This window comes from Pithys albifrons, chromosome 20 (assembly GCF_047495875.1).
Source record: "Pithys albifrons albifrons isolate INPA30051 chromosome 20, PitAlb_v1, whole genome shotgun sequence".
In the NCBI taxonomy this organism is placed as follows: domain Eukaryota; kingdom Metazoa; phylum Chordata; class Aves; order Passeriformes; family Thamnophilidae; genus Pithys; species Pithys albifrons.
The window spans coordinates 7,706,064-7,729,248 of record NC_092477.1 but is presented as its reverse complement, the minus strand read 5'-3'; the positions used below and the strand labels follow the sequence as shown (position 1 = coordinate 7,729,248).

General features: G+C 45.7%; 2 protein-coding genes across 3 annotated transcripts; both read right to left on the bottom strand.

Moving 5' to 3' along the window:
- Nucleotides 1-461: 461 nt before the first annotated feature.
- ODF2 (outer dense fiber of sperm tails 2) lies at nucleotides 462-16,596 on the bottom strand. Of its 2 annotated transcripts, none has more exons than XM_071574427.1 (20): nucleotides 16,421-16,596; nucleotides 15,471-15,558; nucleotides 13,378-13,494; nucleotides 12,989-13,144; nucleotides 11,732-11,898; nucleotides 10,593-10,722; nucleotides 10,093-10,224; nucleotides 9,638-9,712; nucleotides 8,942-9,013; nucleotides 8,243-8,359; nucleotides 7,445-7,630; nucleotides 7,072-7,181; nucleotides 6,194-6,329; nucleotides 5,433-5,543; nucleotides 5,148-5,252; nucleotides 4,439-4,597; nucleotides 3,495-3,595; nucleotides 2,798-2,960; nucleotides 2,359-2,484; nucleotides 462-1,641 (listed from the first exon to the last, which is right to left on the bottom strand). In XM_071574427.1, exons 1-20 carry the CDS (start codon nucleotides 16,591-16,593, stop codon nucleotides 1,468-1,470), a joined length of 2,598 nt encoding a protein of 865 aa, XP_071430528.1. In that variant the 5' UTR covers nucleotides 16,594-16,596; the 3' UTR covers nucleotides 462-1,467. The 2 variants fall into 2 exon arrangements, with proteins under 2 accessions (XP_071430528.1, XP_071430527.1); XM_071574426.1 differs by lacking the exon at nucleotides 16,421-16,596 and adding an exon at nucleotides 14,676-14,829.
- A 354-nt stretch (nucleotides 16,597-16,950) lies between these two features.
- Nucleotides 16,951-22,958, bottom strand: PTGES2 (prostaglandin E synthase 2). Its single transcript, XM_071574200.1, has 7 exons — nucleotides 22,713-22,958; nucleotides 21,932-22,126; nucleotides 21,206-21,261; nucleotides 20,444-20,596; nucleotides 19,874-20,074; nucleotides 19,445-19,562; nucleotides 16,951-18,726 (listed from the first exon to the last, which is right to left on the bottom strand). Exons 1-7 carry the CDS (start codon nucleotides 22,932-22,934, stop codon nucleotides 18,598-18,600), a joined length of 1,074 nt encoding a protein of 357 aa, XP_071430301.1. The 5' UTR covers nucleotides 22,935-22,958; the 3' UTR covers nucleotides 16,951-18,597.
- Nucleotides 22,959-23,185: the final 227 nt, after the last annotated feature.

The window sequence follows — 23,185 nt, the reverse complement described above, 5'->3', positions numbered from 1 at the left end:
CCGCCGGTTCGAGTCCCGCCCCCGGCGCTTTCCGGCAGGAACGAGCCCAGGGAAGGAAGAAACCGGGAAACAGCTGCAGATTCACCCATCTTTCCACTTATTTTGTGTATTCTCGCGGAGGGAGGGCTGCAGCCACCCTGCGCTGCTTATCTGCGGTCGCAGCAGCAGAGGGAGTCGCACCTGCAAACCACTGAAACGGTTTGGAATTCACAGCCCTGGGATGCATTTGCTTTTCCAAAATCAGACCCAAGACAAGCACACAAAGAGCAAATCCCCTCCATGAAAATCTATGAAACCAGTGGAAATCTAGTTTATTGTTTTAGCATAGCACCTTTCGGATTTTTAAAGTGTTAAACACACAATTACAGATCTGGCAAAAAATTATTGATTTAGGAAATTTTTATGACCAATAACTGCCAATGACCACATCGCATCACACATAAATAAGATACAAAAGAGAGAAAAATAAAAACAAGGTTTATTTTTGCCCTTCCTAAGAACCATTTAGTGGAAACAATAGGGCACAAGAGAGCACATGGATTTTAGAGATTTGACACACCAAAGACCTGATTTTCCCAAAGGTGCAGGTGAATTTGAAGACGAAGTTGAGTTATTGCAGCTGCTCCTTAACCAGCTTAAGACCAAGTCAGGATTTCATGTACACCCTGAACTCACATGGCATTTGCACCAAGACCTCAACTGAAGTGCCACTGAGGTTAAACCACGATCTTTCCTTCACATTCAGCTTGTTTTGGCTCAGTCCTGGGGACAGTCAGGGTCAGAAAATCAGGGTGAAAGGAGCAGAGCAACATAAGCATCACACTCAGAAATAGAGGTAAGGATCAGGAAGTACATAAGAATCAAGTTAAAAACCAAACAAAATCATTATTTCTGTTATAAAACTGTTACAAACACTGTGGTAATGCAGGAGATCATCTCTTGTGAGTGTGGAGCCCAGGCACCTCAGTTATTTTCAGCTTCACACCCTTGGTGCATGAAACCTCTCCCACCAGACCATCAACCAATGTATCAATACAGTATTCAGTAGTTCAAAAAACTTATTAAAAAAACCCCACAAACAAAAAAACCCCACATGACCTTCCCAAAAGAGAAACCGAATGAAAAATTAAGCACAAAAAGAGCTTTTATAAAAGTTATCATGCTCAACAAAACTCTGACAGGTTTTAAGAGCTGAAACCATCAGGACAAAAAGGACTTTTTCCATCATATGCAAAACTACCTGGTTTTGGGCCTCAGTTTCTGGTGTAACACCAACATCCAATGTCAAACCAGTACTGCTGTTACCCTGCATTCTGCTCAAACACCACCATCGTTTTATTGTCTTGTGCTGCAAGAAAAAGGTCTCCCGACAGTGACCCTGGAATGCCCATCCTGATTCTGGTATCCACATGGCTTTGAAACAATGTTCCTCCTGTGCTTGGAAGAGGTGCAAGGGGAGTGTTGCCCTCAGATAGGAGAGGGAGAGCGGCTGGGGAAGCTCAGCACGGCACCTTCTCTGAAAACACTGTCATAGGAAGACTTGAGGAAGTGGACGTAGTTCTGCATGCTCCGGTTGGTGCTCTCCGACTGCTCCAGCCGATCCTTCAGGTCCTGGAGGCGGCTTTCGAACCGGCGCTCTGCCTACACACAGGAGCACAAAGCACAGCTGAGAGACAGCAGCATCCACCCTGCTCACGTTAAACTGCTCCCCCAAAGTGCTGAGGAGGGCCAGAATTAGCACAGTAGGAGATGGCATTGCCATAGATGGTGCTGTGATATATTTATAATTTGTTCTGCTCATTTCCAACCCCATTCAGCAACCACTGACAAAAACAGGAGACAACGTGGGTAATCAGTTGGGCTTTTCAAATTCATTAGCTTTACTTATGGGGAATTAAATATACCCTTCTGAAAAGCAACTTGACCTGATCCATGAGCCAACACAATTCCAAGTTAAACTCAAGCAAGCAGAGTAAACAGGACATCACAAAAGATTCTCAGTCTTTCTCCTAGAAGAAATCCTTTCCTCTAGAAGAGAAACTGCATTCTCTCTCAGATAACCAAAATAAAGTTGAAATCTGTTCATGGTATCTGGTGCAAATCTCATCTGAACATAAGGAAGGTCTGATTCTTCTCTTACACACTCCTAACTTTACATCAGACCATGGTACTCACTCGCCTATCACTCCTTGCACATTCCTGAATCAGTGCCACAGCAGCTGTGTCCTGTCACACGTGTCATGGACACACACCAGCACATCACACTTTTGCAGCACATCCAGAGGACCTGGTTTATGGACTGCAGGCGCTGCCAGGACACCACCAGCACACCAGGAGTATCCCCCACAGGTCACTCACATCGTCCTTGCTCCGACGCAGCTGGTTCAACTCTGATTTAGTTCTGCTCAGCTGGGTCTCCAAATCCAACAGCTTGGACTGGGCTGTCCTCTCTCTAGACAATGCCCTTTCTCGAGTTTGCTCCACCTACACACGACAACAGCTTTGTTAAAGGGTTGTCTATGGAAGAATGGTTTTATCCTACCCCACTGCCCAGAAAACCCTGTAAAGTTTAACTGACACATTCTCATAGATAAGCAGCAGCTCAACCTTGTGCTTTTCTCTCTCCTGTTTTAAACTAAGTTGTTTTCCAACGTTTTAAGTGCTGACAAACAGCACCAGCACATTACTGGTATTTCACTGAAGGCTTTGGTTACAACCTGAGGAGGTACTTTGACCATTTCCCCTTTCACAGCCTGGGTAGCTTTGTGTGAATTCACAAACACAAGGAATTACTCACTTGTTTTTTGGCATCCTCAATGGCCATCTCCAGCTGCCGTGCCAAGGAGCTGCACTCCCGGGTCTTCTCCTCCAACCTCAGCTGGCACTGGTGGATTGACTCCTCACGTTTTGCTATGACCTGAAGGAATTCTATGTTCTGGGCACTCGTGGTCTCTAGTTTTCTAGTTTAAGACAATAAGGGAAGGAAACCTATTCATTTTAAATGGAGTGTGTTTCAGTCTGCCTGTTTGTCAGGTCCTGACTCCTCTGGTCATAGATTCTATTCCCCCTTGAAAGGTGAGAGCCCCAAGAAACACTTCTCCAGTACTTAAATCAAAACTTTTAAGATTGAAGGACCTACAGAATACCCACATACCTGCCTTTTCTCATACATTGTCACTAAAAGAAATTTATAAACATGGGTAAAAATACTGTAATATTTAGTAACCTCAGACTTGCCAGGCTAGATTGGACAAGGAGCTGTTTCTCTGCTGTATAAGCCATCACCCTGTCTAACAACATTCACAACAGATGCTGCTGCAAAAACACATAACTCTCAGTGGACAGTTACTGATTAGAGATCCTTGTGGGATAAACAAATGCACAGAATCTTGGAGGCTTGTGGGAAACCAGAACAAGACAGAAGCTGCTTCAATCCCCTGCGAAAACAATGGAAATGGAAGGTTAAAAAGGCAAGAAAGCCTAATATTTCTAACCTTTCTAGCTCCTCCACCTTCAAGGTGAGTTGCTTTTTGTCCTCCTGGGTAGACTTATATCTCTCTCTTGTCATCTCCATTTTTTCCCCCTGGAGTTCAATCTAAAAATCACAGGAATTGATTACTTTACAGAGTAGTCACTCTAAACCACCTAAAACATATGAGCTCTCAGAAGAAAACACGCTCCATTTGTTATTTCTGGAGAGCTTCAGAAAGAGAACGGCAGATAGAAAAGCACAAAACAACCATTTTGCTGGTGCTTCCAGTTAAAATCTGGAAAGGGATGGGAAAACTCTTCCAAAAGAAAAGTCAGGCCTGAAAATTCCTATAAGCACAGCCAAGCACACATGCACGGATAGCAGCCACAAACATGCCAGCAGCCCACAAAGGCATCAGAGCCTGAAACACCATGAAGGTTTATAATTCCAAACCAAGCAGAGTGAAGTGGTCAGACAGAGATCATGTGCTGTGTCTGAAGGCACAGCTGTAGAAATAATTCCTGTCCAAAATTGTCCTGCAGTACCTACACAGTCTTCCTGGGGAAAAAAAATGGACTGGGAAAACAACCTGAAATCAGAGTGAGAGAGCAAGGTTGGGACAGCACCATCAGCAGAAAACCACAGGAGGGAAAGCTGACAAGATGATGGAAGTGACAGAAGCAAGTGCTGGCATTAGCAAGTACTGTCACTGCTGCTATTCATGTCCCAAAAAGATCCTCCATCAAGGCATGAGAAACCTTTGAAATACTCAGGAATGCTACCAGCAAAGCCACTGACCTCTTGCACAAAGACATGGCACACACCTTTGTTTTGCAGTGCACATTTAATCTTTTCAAAAAGAGATGAGAACAGAGACGAAGTTTGAACCTTGCTGTGCCTGGAAATTCATCTTGGTCTCATAGTGGAGCTTAGCACCGGTACGGGCGTGTTCTGCCAGTCCCTTACCCGCTGACGGAGTTCGGCAATGGTGGCAGAAAGCTCCACGCTCTTCTTCTCATAATTCTTCAGCTGCTCCTGACATTCTGCCAGCTGTGTCTCCGTGTACTTCAGGATCTCAGGCAGCTTTTCCAGTTCAGCAAGTCGGCTCTGGAACGTTCTCCGTGTCTGTAATCAAAGAGGAGAAAATGAGGAGAACTTTTCAATGTTTGTAAGGTCAAGATTAAAAAATTTCTTGACTTCAGTGAAGCTTTGTTAGTCCACAGTCATGATGACACTGTGTAGATACTTGGCCAGTGCTGGAGTTCAAAGACTAAGGTCTTCTCCTACTCCAAAAGGCTTTCACTTAGGATTTGACATTCCCTATGGATGGTGTGAGAATGATTAGTTGCGATCCTGGGCTTCAATTTTACTAGAAGTACAAGGCCTCTTTTTGATGCCACTGTTTCACATCACCCCACCCAGCCCACTGTTCTAAACCACTGTTTCTGCAGCAAAGGACACACTAATAATTGAAACACCTGAAGAATGCCATATAGTCAAAAAGAAGCTGCTAAATGTTCATTCTGCAAAAGTTACTGAGCAAGTCCCAAGAAAATCTAATGGAAAAGGCAAACAAGATAAGCCTTTTATTTCCTACTGCCAGCTGGTTTTCACTACATTCAGAACACTAAGATCCACGGATGTCTATAATGTATGTCTTTAGAGGAATAGTTACCACTTCAATCTCCTGGTTCATTTCATCCCTTATTGCCTTTTTCTCTTTTTCACTCCTCTCCAGTTTTGCTGCCAGTTCACTCACTTCTTCTTGCGCCTTCGATGCCTGGACATTCAAAAAAACCCACAGACTTTATCTATCATATATAGTTACATATACAGGTATCTGTTATGCCTTGAAGTAACTAAAACTGCTTGAGTGGATGGTTAAGGCATTACAGAATAAGCCTCAGTGGAGGGAGAAAACCCCTTTGTGCAAGGGCTAAAGTTCTGAGGTGATGCCTACCTGTGCTGAGTAGGTTGCAACCATCTCTTCATAGTGCCTGACAGCGTTCTGGAGCTGCTGCACTTCCCTCTCCGCTTGGATAAACTTTTCCTCCAATGGGCCCACAACAGCCTGAAAAGAAAGCAAACATTTTCCATTGAGCACATGGGCTGTCTAACGTTGTTTAGACTAGGAAAACAGATTTTTGTCCATTCAAGTTGCCAAAACTTCCCAGACTTCAATGGATTGCCAAATTTATGTCAGCAGAGCACAGGGGTTCGGATGGACATGCAATCTTCCCACTTCCAGTACCTGTGCTACTTAGTTTAGGGACACCCCTTATTTGGATTGATTCCTAGCTTTCCAAAAAGAAAATTATGTAGGTCATCCACAAGATCACCAGTGGTAAGGGACAAGAGGAGAACTATGCCAGCTCTTGTGTTTGTTCTGGAGATTACCATTCTCTTTATACGAGCTACAGCTGGTTGTTCCCTGATCAGCAGCACAAAGATATAAGGACAACATGTAAGATCCTAGCTAGAAGAAACAGCACTTGGACTAGAGATACTCCCAGCTAAAACATGGAGGAAACCCAGTTCTCCTAGAATGTGCACTTCCTTTGGCTTCTCTCAGCACACCTGCCTGTCATACTCAGGTTATATGAAACTGGTTTGAAACTGAATAGCAGCAATGGGTGCAACTCAACTCTGTCCTCAGCAGGTTGTTACAATTTCTCCTTCTCTCTCCCTAGCATTCAATCTTCAAACCTTAAAGTCACTGACCCTTAGTTTATCATTATCCTTCTTCAAGGAATGGGTCTCTGCAGTCTGTTGATGTAGTTTATCCACCAAAGCTTGTCTGTCCTCCCGCATCTTCTCCTCCAGCTTTGCCAGCTGTTCTGTCAAGTCTGCCACACAGCTGCCACACAGAGAGAAAATCAATCCTTCAGTGACAAGAATGAGACTCTTAACCCTTGAAAACTAGCCTTAGAAACATGGCTTTTCCCTATCCTTCCATTGTCCTCCTCCAGTCATGTACACACATTTCCTGTTCTACTACCTCAGTCTTTCTATACCTCCTAGAAATTAACTGGAGTTGTCCCCCTGGAGCTCAAATGAATTGTCTCCAAAACACACAGAATAAAGCAGTGCCTCTCTCATCTCATACCTACCTTTTTTTTTTTCTCGCAGCAACAACTGTACTGCAGTGATACCAACACGTTTATTTAGCTTCACCACAAAATTTGCATCAACCTCACACTTAATTATATATATACACTTATATATATACACACACTATACTATATAAGAGATACTGCTTATCTATTAACATCTTCCATTCGAGTTTCTCAAGCAGATCTCAAAAGAAAAATAACCCTAATTCTTTCACAGCATTTCAAAATGGCAAAGGAACAGAATTTTAAGGGTTAGCAAACACTTAAAGACTCTGCCTTTGCTGTGGCAAGTCAACAGCACAAGTCACATCTCTCTCCACCTCTCCAAACTCTGCTTTAGCCCTTAGGTAGTGCTGGGTTTGCTTAGTTATTTACAAACCATTCAATTCAATGATTCATTTCAATGCTATTATTCAATTAAATGCAATTAAATTATCCTTGAACTTTGAACTCATGCTTCTTTCTCCACACTGATTTTATTCTAACCTGTTCAGTCGAACAATTTCCATTTCAGCATCACTCTTCTCCTTTACTGCTTTGTTGCAGCGATTCCTCCAGGACTCGAGGTTGGCCCGGGCCTCAACAATACAGTTGTCCTGTCAGACAACGAGAATACATGAGGAAAAGGGTACAAAAACCTCCCTGGATGTGGGATATGCTGACAATACACAGAAATGTCCTTAACTTCAGACATGCAGTGACTGGATTTGTTCTAAACTTGGCATAAATGGGCCAAGGCAACAAGACAGAAATAAATCTCCTTAGTTGGAAGCAGAGACTCTCCCTAGGGCTGCTACCAGAAGTCAAGGATTTAGAAGCATGACCTGAAAGGAGGCCTCTCCCCCTGCTGTTGCAGTACCTTTTCTGCCAGCTGGGCAGTGAGTTTCTGCACATACTCCTCGCTCCGCTCTGCCCTCTCCTTCTGTGCACGCACAGCTTTCTTCAGGGCCTCCTTATCACCATCTCCCTTCTGCCTCAGGTCTTGCAGCTGGTCGAGGACAAGTTCTAAATCTTCCTTCAGCTGAGCTTCACTGCGCTCCAGATTCTGCGGGGGAACCAAACACACCACATGGAATAACACCCATATCACACCTGCCAAGCCAAAGCTGCAACTGATTTTCTAGAAATGGTGGTGAGAACCAGGCACAAACCCCCAGCCTTCAGCCTGGAGGTATTTGCAGTCAGGTTGCAACTAAACTATCTTGTCCTAATGCTGAAAGGGATGGCAGCATAACATGTCTTCCTTTTTTAACATGAGTTTTCCCTTCCTTTTTTAACATGAGTGTGATCAAACTGGAACTCATGGCACAGTATTTTCCCCAGAAAGCAAATTAAATAGTTTTCAATTTGTCTTGATGCTTGACTAAACTAAAGCCATCTTTTAAATAACTATGTAGTAATTAACTCAGGAAAAAGAAAATCTAATTAATGCACATAGACCTTAAGGCTAAGATTTTGCCTCATGCCTAAATAGTGAAAAGACTTCTATTTTCTTATGTAATTTGAAAATGATGTTGTGTGTTAGTGGCATAAACATCACCAGCCAATATTTCAGTCAAGCAGGTTCAGAAAGGTGCTGGTGCTACTTCCCTTGCCAGTCAATTCAGCTCCTGAGGGTGAAGGCAGAGCCAGTCTCTGGGAAGCAGGACCGACATACCCGGAGCTGTGTTGTCAGCTGGTTGTTCTCAGCCTCTTTGCTTCGGAGCTGGGCTTGAAAATGGGCTTTCAAAGACTCCAGAGTTTTGGTGAGTTCAGCCACTTTCTTTGCTTGATCCTAGATAAGAAGGGACAAGACACACATATTTCCTCAGCAAGCTAATAAAAGGAACACTTTACAGTATACAATAGTCTCAGATTTCTTCACTGAGTGATCTCCAGCCACCTCCACTTTCCCCAAAGGGACCCTCACAGCTCTACTAGTCCAATAAAATGGGGAACAAATGAGCAGCCATTTGCTTTACAACAGATGAGAATGACTGGCCTGGAAGGTATGTTGTAGGGCAAAATATTCTTCATATCTGATCTCTTCCACTGCATTCCCCTTTTACTGCCTAAACAGAGGAACAGACTGGAATTTGTCATTGGGAACCAACAAGACCTTAAACAGAATGGTAATTCAGAGCCCAAGCCCAAAGGGAATTCTGCCTATCCATCCTGGTGACAAGTGTCTAATTAGCAGAATATGGAACCCACAACTGTGTGGGAGTTGGCATCTGTCTGTCTAGTTTTATAAGAAAGTCAGTCATCTGATCTAACAAGTCATAGTCTGCAAACATAACCCTGTATTTTGCACTGTCTGTGGTTCTACAGAACTGGAAGGTGGTGAAGAGAGAGATAAACAGAAAAAGGAAACTACCTTCTCTGACTGTATCTGAAGGGTGAGACTGTCCACTTCCTTTTCTTTCTCCTGAAGCCTGATCTGAAGTTCCTGGAAAAACAAACACCATTCAGATGTTCAGTAACAAACACTTTTAGGATGGCAGAAGGAAGGCAAGAAGTGTAGCTGCCTCCTTCCCAAGACCCTCTGATGCACAGCACTGTCTGGTATCCACAATAACAGTATCTCCAGAAAAACAGGCAAGAAGCAAAAGGGATACACTACAGTTGTGTAACAGGGCATAGAATACCCAGCCAAGAAAGGGTCTGACAGGACCATACACCCAACAGACTGAAAAGGGCATTACCTATGTCTCACAGCAAGTTTTATAACTTCTGGCAAAAATAAATAAACTCTTGTCTCAGTCCACAGATAAGAAAGTGAACAAAAACTGGCAGGGGATCACTCATTCAGTGATAGAAGCTGAGACAAAAAGCTATCCCCATTCTAAGCCCCCATATTTCAAAGGCAATAAAATCTGCCCACTTTGAAATGCAGATTGTTAACCAGAGGAGCAATGTAGTGGCTCTGATTAACATCAAAGCTAAAATAATTTTTATTGGTCTAAAAGGCTCTATTGTAAGATGTGACAAGACAAAGAAGGGATTGTCATTTTAGATCTCTCTGCTTTATAATTAAAAAAAAAAAGAGAGAGAGAGACTGTGGTTTGCTTACCATGTTCTCTGCATCTGACTCAGCCAGCCTTTTCAGCAGCACTGCTTGACGATCCAGGACCTTCTGGTTTTCCTTCTACAACATAAACACATGAGAAAAATTGTTAACTAAGAAAATGTATACAGATTCTTTAAATGGAACATGGAAAATCAACCATTTCCTCCCAGCTGTAGCAGTAATTCATAGAAGACATCCAGAAGCATTAAATTTGCTAAATATTTCATGTATCATTATCCAAACATGCAGAGGCTCTGACATCCTCACTGCAGAAAAGTCAGTCTGACTCTATGAACTTGGCAGGGATAAAGAAAAAAACAAAAAAAAAACCCCATCCAACAATTACAGGTTGACAGGGTCAACAGCAAGGCTGGGAAAAAGAGTTCAGAGATTTCAAACTCAAAATTCCTTTTCAGCCAGGAGACAACAGAGGCTCCTGTGATGAGGCAGGTGCTCACCTCCCTGTTCCGCTGCTCTGCCAGGAGTTCTCGGAGTGTCCGGTTGGTTTCCTCAAAGGTGTTCAATTTCTGGAGCAGAAGCTCTTTCTGTCTTGTCAGAGCACTAATGTCTGTGCTGTTCATGTGTTTCTCCTGGAGGAAAAACAAAACCAAAACAAATAAACAACCAACCAAAAAAACCAACAAAGAAACAAAAAACAAAACACGAAATCCCCAAACAAACCCCATAAAAACAAAACAGACAAGCAAAAGGAAATAAATAATTGTTCACATGGGATTAATGCATGAAGCTGTACCATCTTAAGCAGTGCACCATGTGTGCAGAAGGTGTCTGGATGCTGCAAATAAACACTCCACTTCCAAATCAAACCACCAAACACCTTAAGGATGTTAAATCCCTTCACTTTTCCTTACATTTTGCTGGATCAGCAACTGTAACATTACAACTATATAAAAGGACAACGTGGTAAAGACAAGAACAAAAAAGGATGACAACCTACCATGTTGAGCCTCCCAATTGTGTTTTTCAGGACATGGATCTGCCTGGCAGCTGCTGCTCCGTCCCTTTCTGCATCGCTCAGCTTGGACATCAAGCACTCCTTCTCCTGCTGCAAGCACTCCTTCTGGAGCCTGCAAGGATTCAGCCATCAGAGAAACAAGAAGCAGCCACTGTTGATATTCAGCTGATTGGGTTAAACTCATAAAAGCTCCTGAATCGGAGGAAAAAGCTCTAAACAAAAACTACTTCAGGTCTACCCTCTTTCAGTGTGGAAGATGTTCTGAAAGGCAATAAGCAGACAGCAGGAGCTTCCCAGGATCACAGCCATGAAACAGGAATTTAGAGAAGACAAACCAGACTTATTCCAAAGCCTGCACACTCCACTAAACCCAAAACACAATGCTGTGCTTTTCCTGGGCACTTAAACCACACCAGAAATAAGACTCCAAATGGCCAAATGTGAAAGAGAAAAGCACATAAGGATATACAGCTCAAGGATTTTAGGGCTTGCAATCTCAGAAGCATTCAGAGTTTTCTAAAAAAAAAAGGAATACATAATATTAATTCCAAGTGATCTTTCCTAAGGAAAAAAAATAAAAGTAACTCTCTTAAAACACTAGTGTCCCTCTGGAAATATAAACTTCTCTTATTCTTTAGATATAAAGCAGATGCAAAAATGTCAGACTTGCAGACCTTTAGGGTTATCAAGAAAAAAGTCCATGGTTCAGTCCTCTCAGGGCATGTCACTCCTGTCTCTGCATGATTTTCATAAAGATTTCTAAAATTCTGCTCAAGTTTTCAGCTCCATGTTTATTAACTTGTCTACCAATATCATCAGAATTCCAACAGAATCTCTTCACCTTCAAAATACTAACTGCAGAGACAGGATGACCCTCCAATAGGCCACACAAGTCAACTGCTCTCAAGTTCCTCTCAGAGTAGGTTTTTCCACTCCAAAATTCATGCTAGAGCCTCCTCTGCAGCTACTGCAATCTGGAGTTCCCTTTGTCAGAGGTGACAAAAAAATCTGAGTGCATCAGTTCTTCAGCAGCAACTACGCCCTCAAACCATGTCAGCAACAAAGGGAGGTGCCCTGTGAATGCCACTAATGCAGAAGAGGGAGACCTGCAGATTTCTTACAGAGTCAGGTCCTTCTCCTCCCTTATGCGCTCGATGTTGCGCCGGAGCCGCGTGTTCTCATTTTCTGTTTGCACCAGTTCTTGTGTGACCTCGTTCAGTTCCTCTTTCTGCTCCTCGAGGAGACGCTTTGCCATTTGTCCCTGTTCCCCCATTTTCTGCAGCTTGACCTGAGGAAATTGAAAGAAAACTTTGACCAGGTGCTTTTGAAGTGATTCACAGAATCCACATCCCAAATAATGACTCGTTTAGATTCAGTTAACTTATTGAAAGTATCAAAAAAGTATCTTTCCCGAAGTAACAAGTGACAGGACAAGAGGAAACGGCCTCAGGCTGTTCCAGGGCAGATTCAGGCTGGCCATCAAGAGGAATTTCTTCCTGGAAAAGGGTGGTCAGGCATTGGAAGGGGCTGCCCAGGGAGGTTTGGAGTCCCCATTGCTGGAGGTGTCCAAGGAACAACTGGACATGGCACTCAGAGCTCTGGGTTGGGTCACAAGGTGGGAACCAGACAAAGGTTGGACTCAATGACCTTGGAGGTCTTTTCCAACCTTAATGATTCCATGGTTCTAAAATTGATTATTGTTTTACAATCATGCACTGCAACCAATTCCATTAAATTTTATAGCATAAATAAAATTGACAATGCTTGAAGTAAGAATCTACTTGACTGAAATCCTTTTCTTGTTCATTGATTTGAACTTCACATAGTTTTGAGTAAAATAATTACTCAGGATTTGCTACCTTCAGTGTTAACTTGGAGCTAAAAATGCAGCTTGCCCCACCATGACACATTTTAGGAGTCCTGGGAACATCTCCTACCCATTTTTTAAGTGGTGTCAAGTACATAAGAGCCTGTTTATCTGGAAAACACGTCATTGGGGTTGCACATTTTGAAACAGGATCAGAAGAAACACTTCTGTTGAATAAGGGGATTCTTTGACAGTAAAACATCAACACATCGTATTTTTCACTTTCTGGAATGACCAGTTTTAAGGTTTTAGTCTTGGACAGAAGAGAGCTTATTTGGAAGCTAAAGCTTAGAAACACCTTATTCAATGAATAATGTTTTGAAATGTTCCATTGCGTGGCTTAGGGATTTTCTCACTAGGATAGCTCTGCTCTTCCAAACAATTCAGATTGATTTTTCATTTTAAAGCAAGCTACCAACAGCCTGGGGAGCCTTCCATGGCACTAAGACTTGACTCCAGCCTCCTCTTGTCCAAGGATCAGCTGAACACCAAGTTAGTACTGTCTCCTCACCTCTTTCTTCAGTGTTCCCACCATGCTCATCAGGTTGTCTAACTTCTTTTCATATTTGTTTATATTGGAGCATCCAGCGTCGTCGTCATCCATAGAGAGCTCACTCAGGTGCATTCTTTCGGAATCTGGTGTGATCTCCAGGCGTTGACTTGATTCCTGGCAGAAAATAAAAGGTAGAATTTTTTTAGTATAACATTACAAATAACATTTAAGATAGTATTTTAAGTAGTATTCTAAACCTAACATTGCCATTTATAGAAGACACTTCAAATAGATGGAAGATGACAGCAGCCTTCTCTCAAATCTGCCCAGCTCTCACACTACACAACTGCCCTCTTCAACCCCAGATAAACCTGAAAGTTTGTTTTAAAGGGTAAAACCAGCAGTACCTCCCATTTCAGGTTGGTGTCACGGGTACGTGCTTTGCCTGGGGGCACCCAGGGGGCCTTGGTTTTCAGCCGGACGGCTCGCACGCCATCCTCTTTTGTTCTTGCCTTCTGCTTTTGCTAAGGAAAGACAAAATAAAATCAGTTACAGACTTTCAAAGAACCATTTGCAATTTTTAATGCTGCAAAACCAATTGAAAGATCATTCACACAAAAATATCAACAGGGTTTCACAGGATGTATTGGGTGAGATGAGGCAGCAGCCACCAGAGGAGGGTGACATCAGCCAGGAGGAAAGGTTGTTGTGCACCCAACTGAGAGTATGGCTGGGTGTAGAACATGAGAGATCCCTGGGAGATCCCTTCTCCATCCCAGATTCATCTCACAAAACAGCAGCTCTATCATTTGACACCACGTTTGATTATGGAAAGCCCCTGAAGTGTTTTCCCCACTCTGCAGTCAACTAACAGACTCACATTTATTAGTACTGAACTTGCACTGACTGAGGCAAAATTAAAGTGTTTTTGCACAATTCCAACCTTAGAGAAAAATCAGACATTGTAAACATTCCCTGGAGGCAACTAATTAATATGAGTCACAGATTTCACCATGTCATTTCACCCCATTATGAAATTTGCCATTAGCAACACACACAAACAAATAGAGGACTTTGAACAGGATGTCTGCAGACAAGAAGAATGAGTTAGCAACTTCCAGCACCTTTTTAGAACCACTTCCCATAAATATGCAGCTACAAAAGAGGATATGGGACAGCTAGAACTTCAACTTCAATATTGGTTTCTGCCTCCTGTGGATAAGACTGGGAAGAGATTCTTTTTTTGCAAAGCTCAGCAGAGAAGGTGATAATGCCAGAAGATGGTTTGAATCCAGACCCTTTTTCTAAGCACATTTATTTTAATACAATCCAGATACTATTTGAAAAGCCTAAGCACTACCTCTTCCCAAAATTTTCCTACAAAATAGGAATGAAGCCAAAAAATAACATTATCAGGACACAGATCCAGGAAATAAAAGGAAAAACAAATAAACATTCTCCAAACTACATCACAGTGGAAACAACACTCCTCACAAGAACATGGAAAGTAACAACACATTCTATACCGCACTGAAATCATCTCAAACACAGAAAATGTGTCACTGCAAATTCAACACTGAATATGAATCCAAGTCATAGAGTTCCAACACAACAGCAAAACAGACCTGGAGGATTTTGTGATGCTTCTAGAGCCATTCAGCTTCCTCTTTGCAGCCCTGCCAAACAACCAGGTACACACTCCTACCTGGCATTTTGCAGGTGTGGTTTTCTGCCCCTTTTTAATATGGACATGGACAGGGGTGTTTTCATCCACATGGACGTGCAAAGGGGGAGATGAGGAACGGTTCTTCATGGCTCTTCTCCCACAAATGGAAAAGGGAAATACAATGAAGGGAAACCTGTGAATAAGGAAACTTGAAATAACATTTCCCTCCGTGCCAGAGAGGAACAACAGCCAGACTTGGTTAACGTTTGAGCTTCCTTTCAGCAGCATCTACCATTTTGAACAGCACTGTGTTTCTCTGTACAACTAGGAATAACACAAACAATTCCTCTGCTTCAAGGATTTTCTGCTTTTAACCTGGTTATTGAGGAGCAAACACAGCTGGATTGAAAGCAAGTGTCCGTAAGAGTCATTGGAGTACAAGGTCTTCAAGCAAGCAAGCAAATCAAGGGTTCCCACTACCAACAAAACCTGATTAAGAAGAGAAATTCAAAGCGGGAGGAGAATTAATTTAACAGTTAAGAAAATCCAACAGGAAACCACCAGACCACTCCATCCTAGAACCCCGAACCTGCACACATGCTTAACTTTTTTTGAAGCAAAAAACAAGCCTTTGGATCACAGCATTTCTTTAATCTCCAGAAAAACGCTTTAACCAGTACCTGACACACCACAGAAAATCCTAGAGACACAAGGTTCAAGCCATCATCTTGGGCCAGCTGATGTAATGGCATAATGCAATTGCAAACCTTACACAAATCCACCAGCAGCACTTCTGGCAGAAGGGATTTTGTCAGCCTAGATAAAGTTACTTACAGTTACTTTCAAGCTTTTCAGTTTTCTGGACACTGTTGTGTTCCGGCCAGAGGTTGCAGTCGATTCTTCATTGAGGGATGAAACGCACCTGATACAGAAACAATAAAGTGACTCAGAGGAAAAGGTACCAGTTTTTGAACATCCTTTTGATTTAAGGCAACCCACAGGCTCAAACATGAACAAACAACAAAAGCTGGCGTGTCCTGGCTTCCTCTGCCAAACACGGATGAGGGAAGGGTTCAGACTGTAAGTCCTCACACACTGATGATGAAAGCTGGTTTAAACAATGCAAACGTTTTGTCCCATTACAGCATGGCATTACTCAGTTACAAACCTCCCAATTCGAACTGCACTTCCCTTAATTCAGGAACAGGAAGCGACAGCTTTCTGAAGAGATCCCCCAGCCCCTGGCGATGAACAACCAAACACCGCCGGGCGTTTGAATAATCTTTTTTGTCCGAGGAAGGGCTGAGCTCTGGGCAGGCCCAGCACTACGAGAGCTTTTGAATCACGGCGAGCGAGACCCAGACGCTGTCACCGCGTCTGCCTGGCAACCAGGCTCCCTCCCAGGTTTAATTTCTCCTTGCCGGCTCTGGTGCCTTTCCAAGGCATCTGCGGCTCCTCCGAGCTCCGAGGGCAGGGCAGGCCTTGCCCCGGGCCCTCCCAACGCCCTCCCGCCGTTACCGGAGCGCGATGGCCGCGGGGCGGGGGCACTGCCGGGGCTCCGGGAGGGGGCACAGCACACGGAGCAGGGACTGACACAGGGAGGGGGGACACCCACAGGGAGCGGGGACACCGGGGCCCCGTGAGGGGACACTTAAGGGAGAGGGGATCCCACAGGCAGAGGGCACACCGGGGCTCCGTGAGGGGACTCCCACAGGGAGAGGGGACACCCGCGGGCAGAGGGGACTCCCACAGGCAGAGGGGCCCCTCCCGCCCCCGGCGCTCACCAGGTGGTCCCGCGGGGGGTCCGCAGCCACCTCAGCTGCCCGTCGGCGGCGGGCCCGCTGCCGGAGGCGGCGGCGCGGCCATGGAGCAGGGGCTGGGGCCCACAGCAGGCGCAGCAGGCGCGGCCACAGGGCCCGGGTCGCCGCCGCCGCCGCGCCGCCCGCGGCTCCACCATTGGGCGATTCGAACGCGGCTGAGCGGCGGTAACCGCCCCCCGCACCGCCCCGGCCCCGCCGCTCGAGCCGCGACGAACAGCCCGGCCCGGCCCGGCCCGGCGCGGAGCGGCCGCTCGTCCGCGCGGAGACGGCCAGGGGTGAAGGCAGCAGTGAATGCTGCGTGGTGGTTAAATGGGTTTTCTTCGAGTTTTACTGGCTTAAAGGTGACGCCGGTTCAGGTGTCCCCGACATAAGGAGGGCATGGAAGGGTTGGAGCGAGGCCACCAAGATCCTCATCCAACACCAAACTCTCTTCCTCCCTCTTGGGTTTAGAGATGGACACCAAAATTATCATAAAGACTTTCTTCAGCCTCCTGTCTATGCATGTTCAATATAATTTTTTAAAACAATGTTGTCTGTTGATATTGTGGAACACATTTCAGAATAGTTTAAAGAAATCCAAGTCACACAGCAGCAGTTTTTACTGTAAACATTTTCTTTCTCCCCTCTATGTCAGATCATAACTGAATTTGGAACTAGTCTTACACTCAAGAAAAAACCTCCAAACCTCTATCACCACTGCTGTTATACCCCATAAGGGTGACCCTCCAACCCCACACTGTGCAGGCAGCTGTATCATAGACCACCCTTAGCTGCACCTGAAATACTGCAACAAATCAGATTCCCTGAAATCTGCCCTTTCTTCTGGAGAAACAGAACTTGATCAAGGTTATAATTAAGGATACTGAAGCCTTGGCCTGTGCAAAAGATCACTCACATTCAAACCTGCATCATCTCTTACTATGACAAATGTTGGTTCTGCAGCTGGAAAGGAACTTTGACAAGGGCCTGGAGTAACAGGACAAGAGAAAACAGCTTCACACTGACAGAGGGCATGGTTAGATGGGATATTGGAAAGAAATTCTTCCCTGTGAGGGTGGGCAGGCCCTGGGACAGGGTGCTCAGAGAAGCTGTGGCTGCCCCATCCCTGGAAGTGTCCAAGGCCAGGCTGGATGGGGCTTGGAGCAACCTGGGAGTGGAAGGTGTCCCTGCCTGTGTGAGGGGGGTTGGAATAGGACGGTGTTTAAGGTCCCTTCCAACCCAAACCATTCTGTGACTCTCCCCAGCACAGCTCAGTAGACTTCATTGCACAGGGATAGTTCCTAATCCAATCACTACAACAGCAAATCCTTTGTTACTCTTGCATGGCAGAAACATCCACAGAACCCTTGGCCATGCAGACAGCTCTCAATCCTAAAACAGGAACAAAGTCATCTTCAGGGATATTCCAGGGACATCTCAAGCAAGACAAGTCTTTCCAATAACTGCTCTGCATCAGTGATTTCAGTGTAGCGTGTGCTACTCAGGTGTAAGGTAAGAACTCAGATCTCACAAAGGGCACAGAATAAAGCCAGCCTTTATCCTCGCAGACCGTACAGAATCAAGTCCTGAGAGAACCGTTTACATGGAAGAGTGAAAGGACATGCCCTGCCGAGTGCAGCATTGCTGCTGTCACAGGAAGGGTGCCTCCCCCAGTGTCCTGGATTCCTCCAGTTTCCTCAGCACTGGGCTTACATGATTCTACTGCAGGAAAAATTGTCCCTTAAAAGCTAGTATCCAGTGTGTCAGTCAGGAAAACACTTCAGATGACATGGGTGAGTAGTGGAAGACAAGCTGCTCAGACCTACCACATCTGATATGACTGTAACACCAGCCAAGAGCGTTTTGCTTTTTTACAGTAACCTGCTTGGAGGATGGCTCTTGCCTAAAAGAAGCCTATGTGTTGCAGTCTTCAATTCTCCTTTCCCACAGCACCCAAGATCCTCTCCTTTCACCTGTCCCCATCCTACATGCATCCAGCTGGACCCTTCTCTCACTGTGACTTGATGTTCTGAAGGGGGTGGTCTCTGTGCCCTCACGTTAGTCCTTTAGGTGTGACCAGTCCTTTCAACTCTAAAAATACAAGCCATTTCTTCTGACGTTTACACCATGCAAGTACTTCAGGGAGGCAACTGCAGCTGCCATCAGATTGCACCTCCAGTGGTGTGAATGACTTCTTCCATGCGCTGGTACCAAGGCTGTATCTTGGTGTGAGCCATCATGTCATCAAAGGCTTCCAGCCCTTCCATGACCCGGAGGACGCCGTACACTGCCTGGGACAGAACACAAGGATTAGAACAACACTGAAAAAGCACTGCAGGATGTCTCAGGGTACAAGTGTCTCAACAGCCAAGCCAGTAGGGCTCTTACTCTGTCCTGCCACCTACTCCACATCTCTGATTAGCAAGGAAGAGTGAATGGCAGAAAGGTAGTTAAAATTATTCATGTTTTTAATATGGAAACAGTAAGGAAAGATCAGGATCTATGTGAAGTTATGGAGCAAAAGTTAGTCCTATCTCTGCATCAAGCCCTGGCATGGAATGCTTCATTTGCATTCCAAGGAGAACTGCTGGTGCAGGGGGTGAATCCTGCTCCACTCTGCCTGCAGAGCAAACCCCAGCAGCACTGAGAGCAGTGACACCTGTGCAGGTGTGAGGTTTATTCACCAGCACCCATGAGTCAGAGCAGTGTGCTGGCTTGTGATCTGCTTTTATCGTGTTTCTACCTGATCAGTAACATCTATCTGCAGATGGGAAATGCAGGTTCTATATTCGGAAAGATTCTCTGGAGGAAAAACAACACATCTAATCCTTTCTAAAGCAATAGGCAAAAATTCCACGTGGGAACTGTATTACTGGCACAAAGAACATGGACAATGTACCTCATGTAGCTCAACTTCTCTGCCTGTGTTTATATTAACCATTTCACACAGATGGGCAGCAGGATGATTTGTGGCACACCCAACAGGAGCTGCAGGGACGAGCCCCTTACCAGGTCAGCGAGGTTTGGCTGGTTCCCACCCATGAACAGTCGGTGTTTGCCAACAGCTTTTACCCACTCGTTCACTGCTTCATACAAGTCTTCTCGGACATCTTCTCGAAGGTTGTGTCTGCACAAGGAGAAGAACCAGTTTGAAAACATGTTGCTTTCTTTTGTTAACCTTTTATTCTCTCTCACCTTACAGGCTGGTCTTTGCTTGGGAGTTAGGGAGGTGTTTCAGAGCAAAGGGGGCAGCCAGTAATTAAACAGTGGCTGAGGGGTTCAGTACCTCCAGTTAAGAAGTACAGCTGTTACTCACATGGAATTAAATGGTTCAGCTTAAAACTCTTGAGGTTCTGGCCTTTGACATCTGGGGTTCACAGCTGAGGAGGTTAAGGAGCTTTTCCTCCTCTTGTATAATTGGTGCTCAGTGATACCAACCTTTTCTTCAGCCTTTTGCTCACGAAGAACATGGCAACAGCCCCTACGTACTTGGCAAAGAGCCCCTCCAAGGTGCCAAACTTCCCCTCACGGACAATGTAATCAAAAGAAGCCAAGGCTTCTTTGGGGGTTCGGTAGACATTGGGGGAGATGAGGTGAACCAGCCAATCGTCAGCCCATTTTCTCCACTTCATCTCCTCCCTGCAAGTAGTAAAAAGAAAGAACTTTTTCAGTGAATGGGTACAGACTGCAGGGCTACAGGAGGCAGGATCCCAGTGGCATTAGCCACAGATCCTGCCAAGGACAAACCTGTCAAAAGCCCCTGCCCAGCCTGGTGCTTTGGTGACCTCTCTGAAATGCACTCAGCATTGTTACCTTTGGCAAGGCTCCTTCAATCTCAAACTAAATTTAAGACTCAGATAAAAGGCTAGATTCTCCTCCCAATGTGAGAAGTAAAGCAGAAAGGGAAATTATCCTTCTGTAGCATTGTCCTGTGGCATAAAGGAAAGGCCAAGAAGGAAACTGGAAGCAGCTGAGGGCCAGTGTGACCAAAAACTTAAAAGCACTCACATTCTCACTTCTTTGACAGGATAGACTCGCTTTGTCTCCTTCTCATCCAGCATAAGCCAGTATTTATTCTCATACTCCAATACCTCCTTGCCTTTCTCAGTCAAGGTTTTAACAGGAGGATAAAAGGACACAATCTCTTCCAAGCTATTCCTCCTGTGGACACAAACACAGTTAGCACTGATCTTGCTGCTTCAAAAAAGGGAGTAAGAGCAAAGAAGAGATGGAAAGGTACACAGTATAAAATGTATTAATCTAAAAATAGCTTTGCAAGGTTCCAGATTCTACTTGAAGTAAGTTTTGAAAAGAGACTGGAACAGTTTCTTGCAAATAACTATTATTAGTGAACATATCTTTGTCTCAGAACAGAAATTTCCATAGGCATAGAACTTCCTACGAGTCTCAAGTGGACCTAAAGGACAGGCCACAGGCACAGCAATTCCATTTCATTCTACATGTAGTAATTGGCTAATTGTAAGCTCAGTTACAGGACCAACACTAGTCTATGTCTCAACAGGTTTTGTGCAAACAGAATCTCACAGGTGAAAAGGTATTTCTGAAAGGCTTTGCTTTACATCACACACATCTCAACATATACAGGCACCACCCACGTTATCACGGCCAGGCTCAGGTCAGATAGGCCAAACAGCCAGAGCTTCAGAGCCCAAGATCAGCAGGAGATTTATGGTCAACTCAGAGTCTTCTAAATCTTTAGTTCACCAGGGCCCTTCACACTCAACATCTCTCATCACTCTGTTTTCTTACCTGGAAATAAGATAGGTCTTTATTGCACTGATGATCACCGAAGAGTCGTTCAGTTGCTGAAAAACAAAATTAAAACATCCTTTTAAAATAAGTTGTTAAAATGGAAAAGGAATTTCTCCACAACTTTTTCCCTCGCATGCTGAGGCTCCAGGTTAGTACTCTAGGCCATTTTCCCCCACCCACACTTCCACAAGAGTCCCTGCACATCTCAAGACATCTCTTCTGTCATTGTTTCAGAATACCACTTCAAATCGTGTGTTAATTCTGACCACAGAGGACCTCAGGGCTTGGGCACACCTGCAGTACTGGTGGGGTTTGGATTTAGGCCCATGGCAGACAAGAAAGAAAATAAACACTAACACTAAAAAAAGCCAAGTTGATCTTCAGTATTCTTGAGACCTCATCCTTTTTCTACAAGACACAAGCAGTTCCTGTTACCTCTGGTACACAGATAGGTCTTGCAGAAGGGTTGGAAGGGCTGACAGAAGCCAGATAATTACTGCATTAGAGTAACTACATAAACCACATGCCTTGTAAGACAGACCAACAAAACAGTAAGGCCAAGTCATAAGGAAAGCAGCAAGAAAGAAATCTTAAGCTCTTCAGAAAACAAAAGATGATTTAAAGGTTACACTGCATGTCTTAAACCACAGAGATGTAACAGAGGCAAAGCCTCCAATCCACTGCCTGGGGGGAAATCCAAGGTTTCAACACAGGAAGACTTACCAGAGGGCTCCCAGCGTTGGCGAGCAGGATGGGCACCTTTCTGTAGGAAGAGAATTTGATCTCTTTCCTCATTATTGGGTTCACTTCCACAATTTCATAGGACAGTCCATGATAATCAAGAAAAGCTCGGACTTTGCTGCAGAAAGGACACGTTTTATACTGGTAGAGAGTGAGCTGCAGGCTCCCTGCAGGCAGCTGGGAAAGAAAGGGACAAGAAGGTTCTATTTTCTACTAAAACCATAAACATTACCTTCCTTCCACCCTTATTTTTGTCATGAAGTCACAGTCATTAACATTCAGTTTCAACATCTGATAATGAGATTATCTCGGCTATCAGATAATATCTTTCAATGTAACCTGCCAGGCCGTACCAATTCCCCCTCATACGTTACAAAACAACCGCAGCAAAAACACCAGGCCGAGCTGCAGCTCGTCCCCGGCAGGCCCGCACTGACAGCTCAGCCAGGGTCTCCCTCCGGCACTCCAGGCGCTTCCCCTGAGTGAGGCCCGGCAGCAGGGCCTGTCTGCGGGCCGGGCCCGGGGAGGCTGCGCGGTGCCCGGGGAGGCTGAGCGGTGCCCGGGGAGGCTGCGCGGAGCCCGGGGAGGCTGCGCGGGGCCCGGGGAGGCTGAGCGGGGCCCGGGGAGGCTGAGCGGGGCCCGGGGAGGCTGAGCGGGGCCGTGCCGGGCTCGCAGGGTGGTGAATGGGGCCGCGCCGGCCTCAGGGAGGGTGAGCCGGGCCGTGCCGGCCTCAGGGAGGGTGAGCCGGACGGTGCCGCGTTACCTCAGCGGCCGAATGTTCCCGCAGGCGCTGCCGCGCCGCCAGGCACAGCCCGGCCCCGCCGCCCAGCGCCACAGCCGCGCCCAGCGCCAGCCTGGCCCGGCCCGCTGTGCCCACCGGGCCCGCCGTGCCCCCGAAGGGCCGGGCCGGGACCCGCAGCAGCCACCCCGGCGGCGGCAGCAGCAGCAGCGCTCCGGCCCGCCAGGCACGGCCCGCACCCGCCATGATCGGCTGAAGGCGGGCACAGTGTCCGCACCGCCCCAAACACCGCCCGGGGGCGGCACCGGCACCGCGACCGGCACCGAGCGGGGATAGCGCCGGGCATGGAGCGCCGCTGAGGGGACACCCGACATGGGGACACCCACACGGGAACACCTCACTGGGGACATCTGAAAGAGGACACCGGACACAGAGACACCCCACAGGGGTCATCTGACACAGGGGACATCCCACAAGTGACACCTGACAGGGGACAC

Coding starts and splice junctions, on each gene's coding strand:
- ODF2 (XM_071574427.1), bottom strand. CDS start 16,593: ATGGTGGAGCCGCGGGCGGCGCGGCGGCGGCGGCGACCCGGGCCCTGT. Junction 15,559..16,420: donor ACCCCCCGCGGGACCACCTG/GTGAGCGCCGGG, acceptor TTTCTGTATCAG/GTGCGTTTCATCCCTCAATG. Junction 10,723..11,731: donor GAGGAGAAGGACCTGACTCT/GTAAGAAATCTG, acceptor GAATCCTTGCAG/GCTCCAGAAGGAGTGCTTGC.
- PTGES2 (XM_071574200.1), bottom strand. CDS start 22,934: ATGGCGGGTGCGGGCCGTGCCTGGCGGGCCGGAGCGCTGCTGCTGCTG. Junction 21,262..21,931: donor CCAACGCTGGGAGCCCTCTG/GTAAGTCTTCCT, acceptor TTTGTTTTTCAG/CAACTGAACGACTCTTCGGT. Junction 20,075..20,443: donor CCTGTCAAAGAAGTGAGAAT/GTGAGTGCTTTT, acceptor TACTACTTGCAG/GGAGGAGATGAAGTGGAGAA.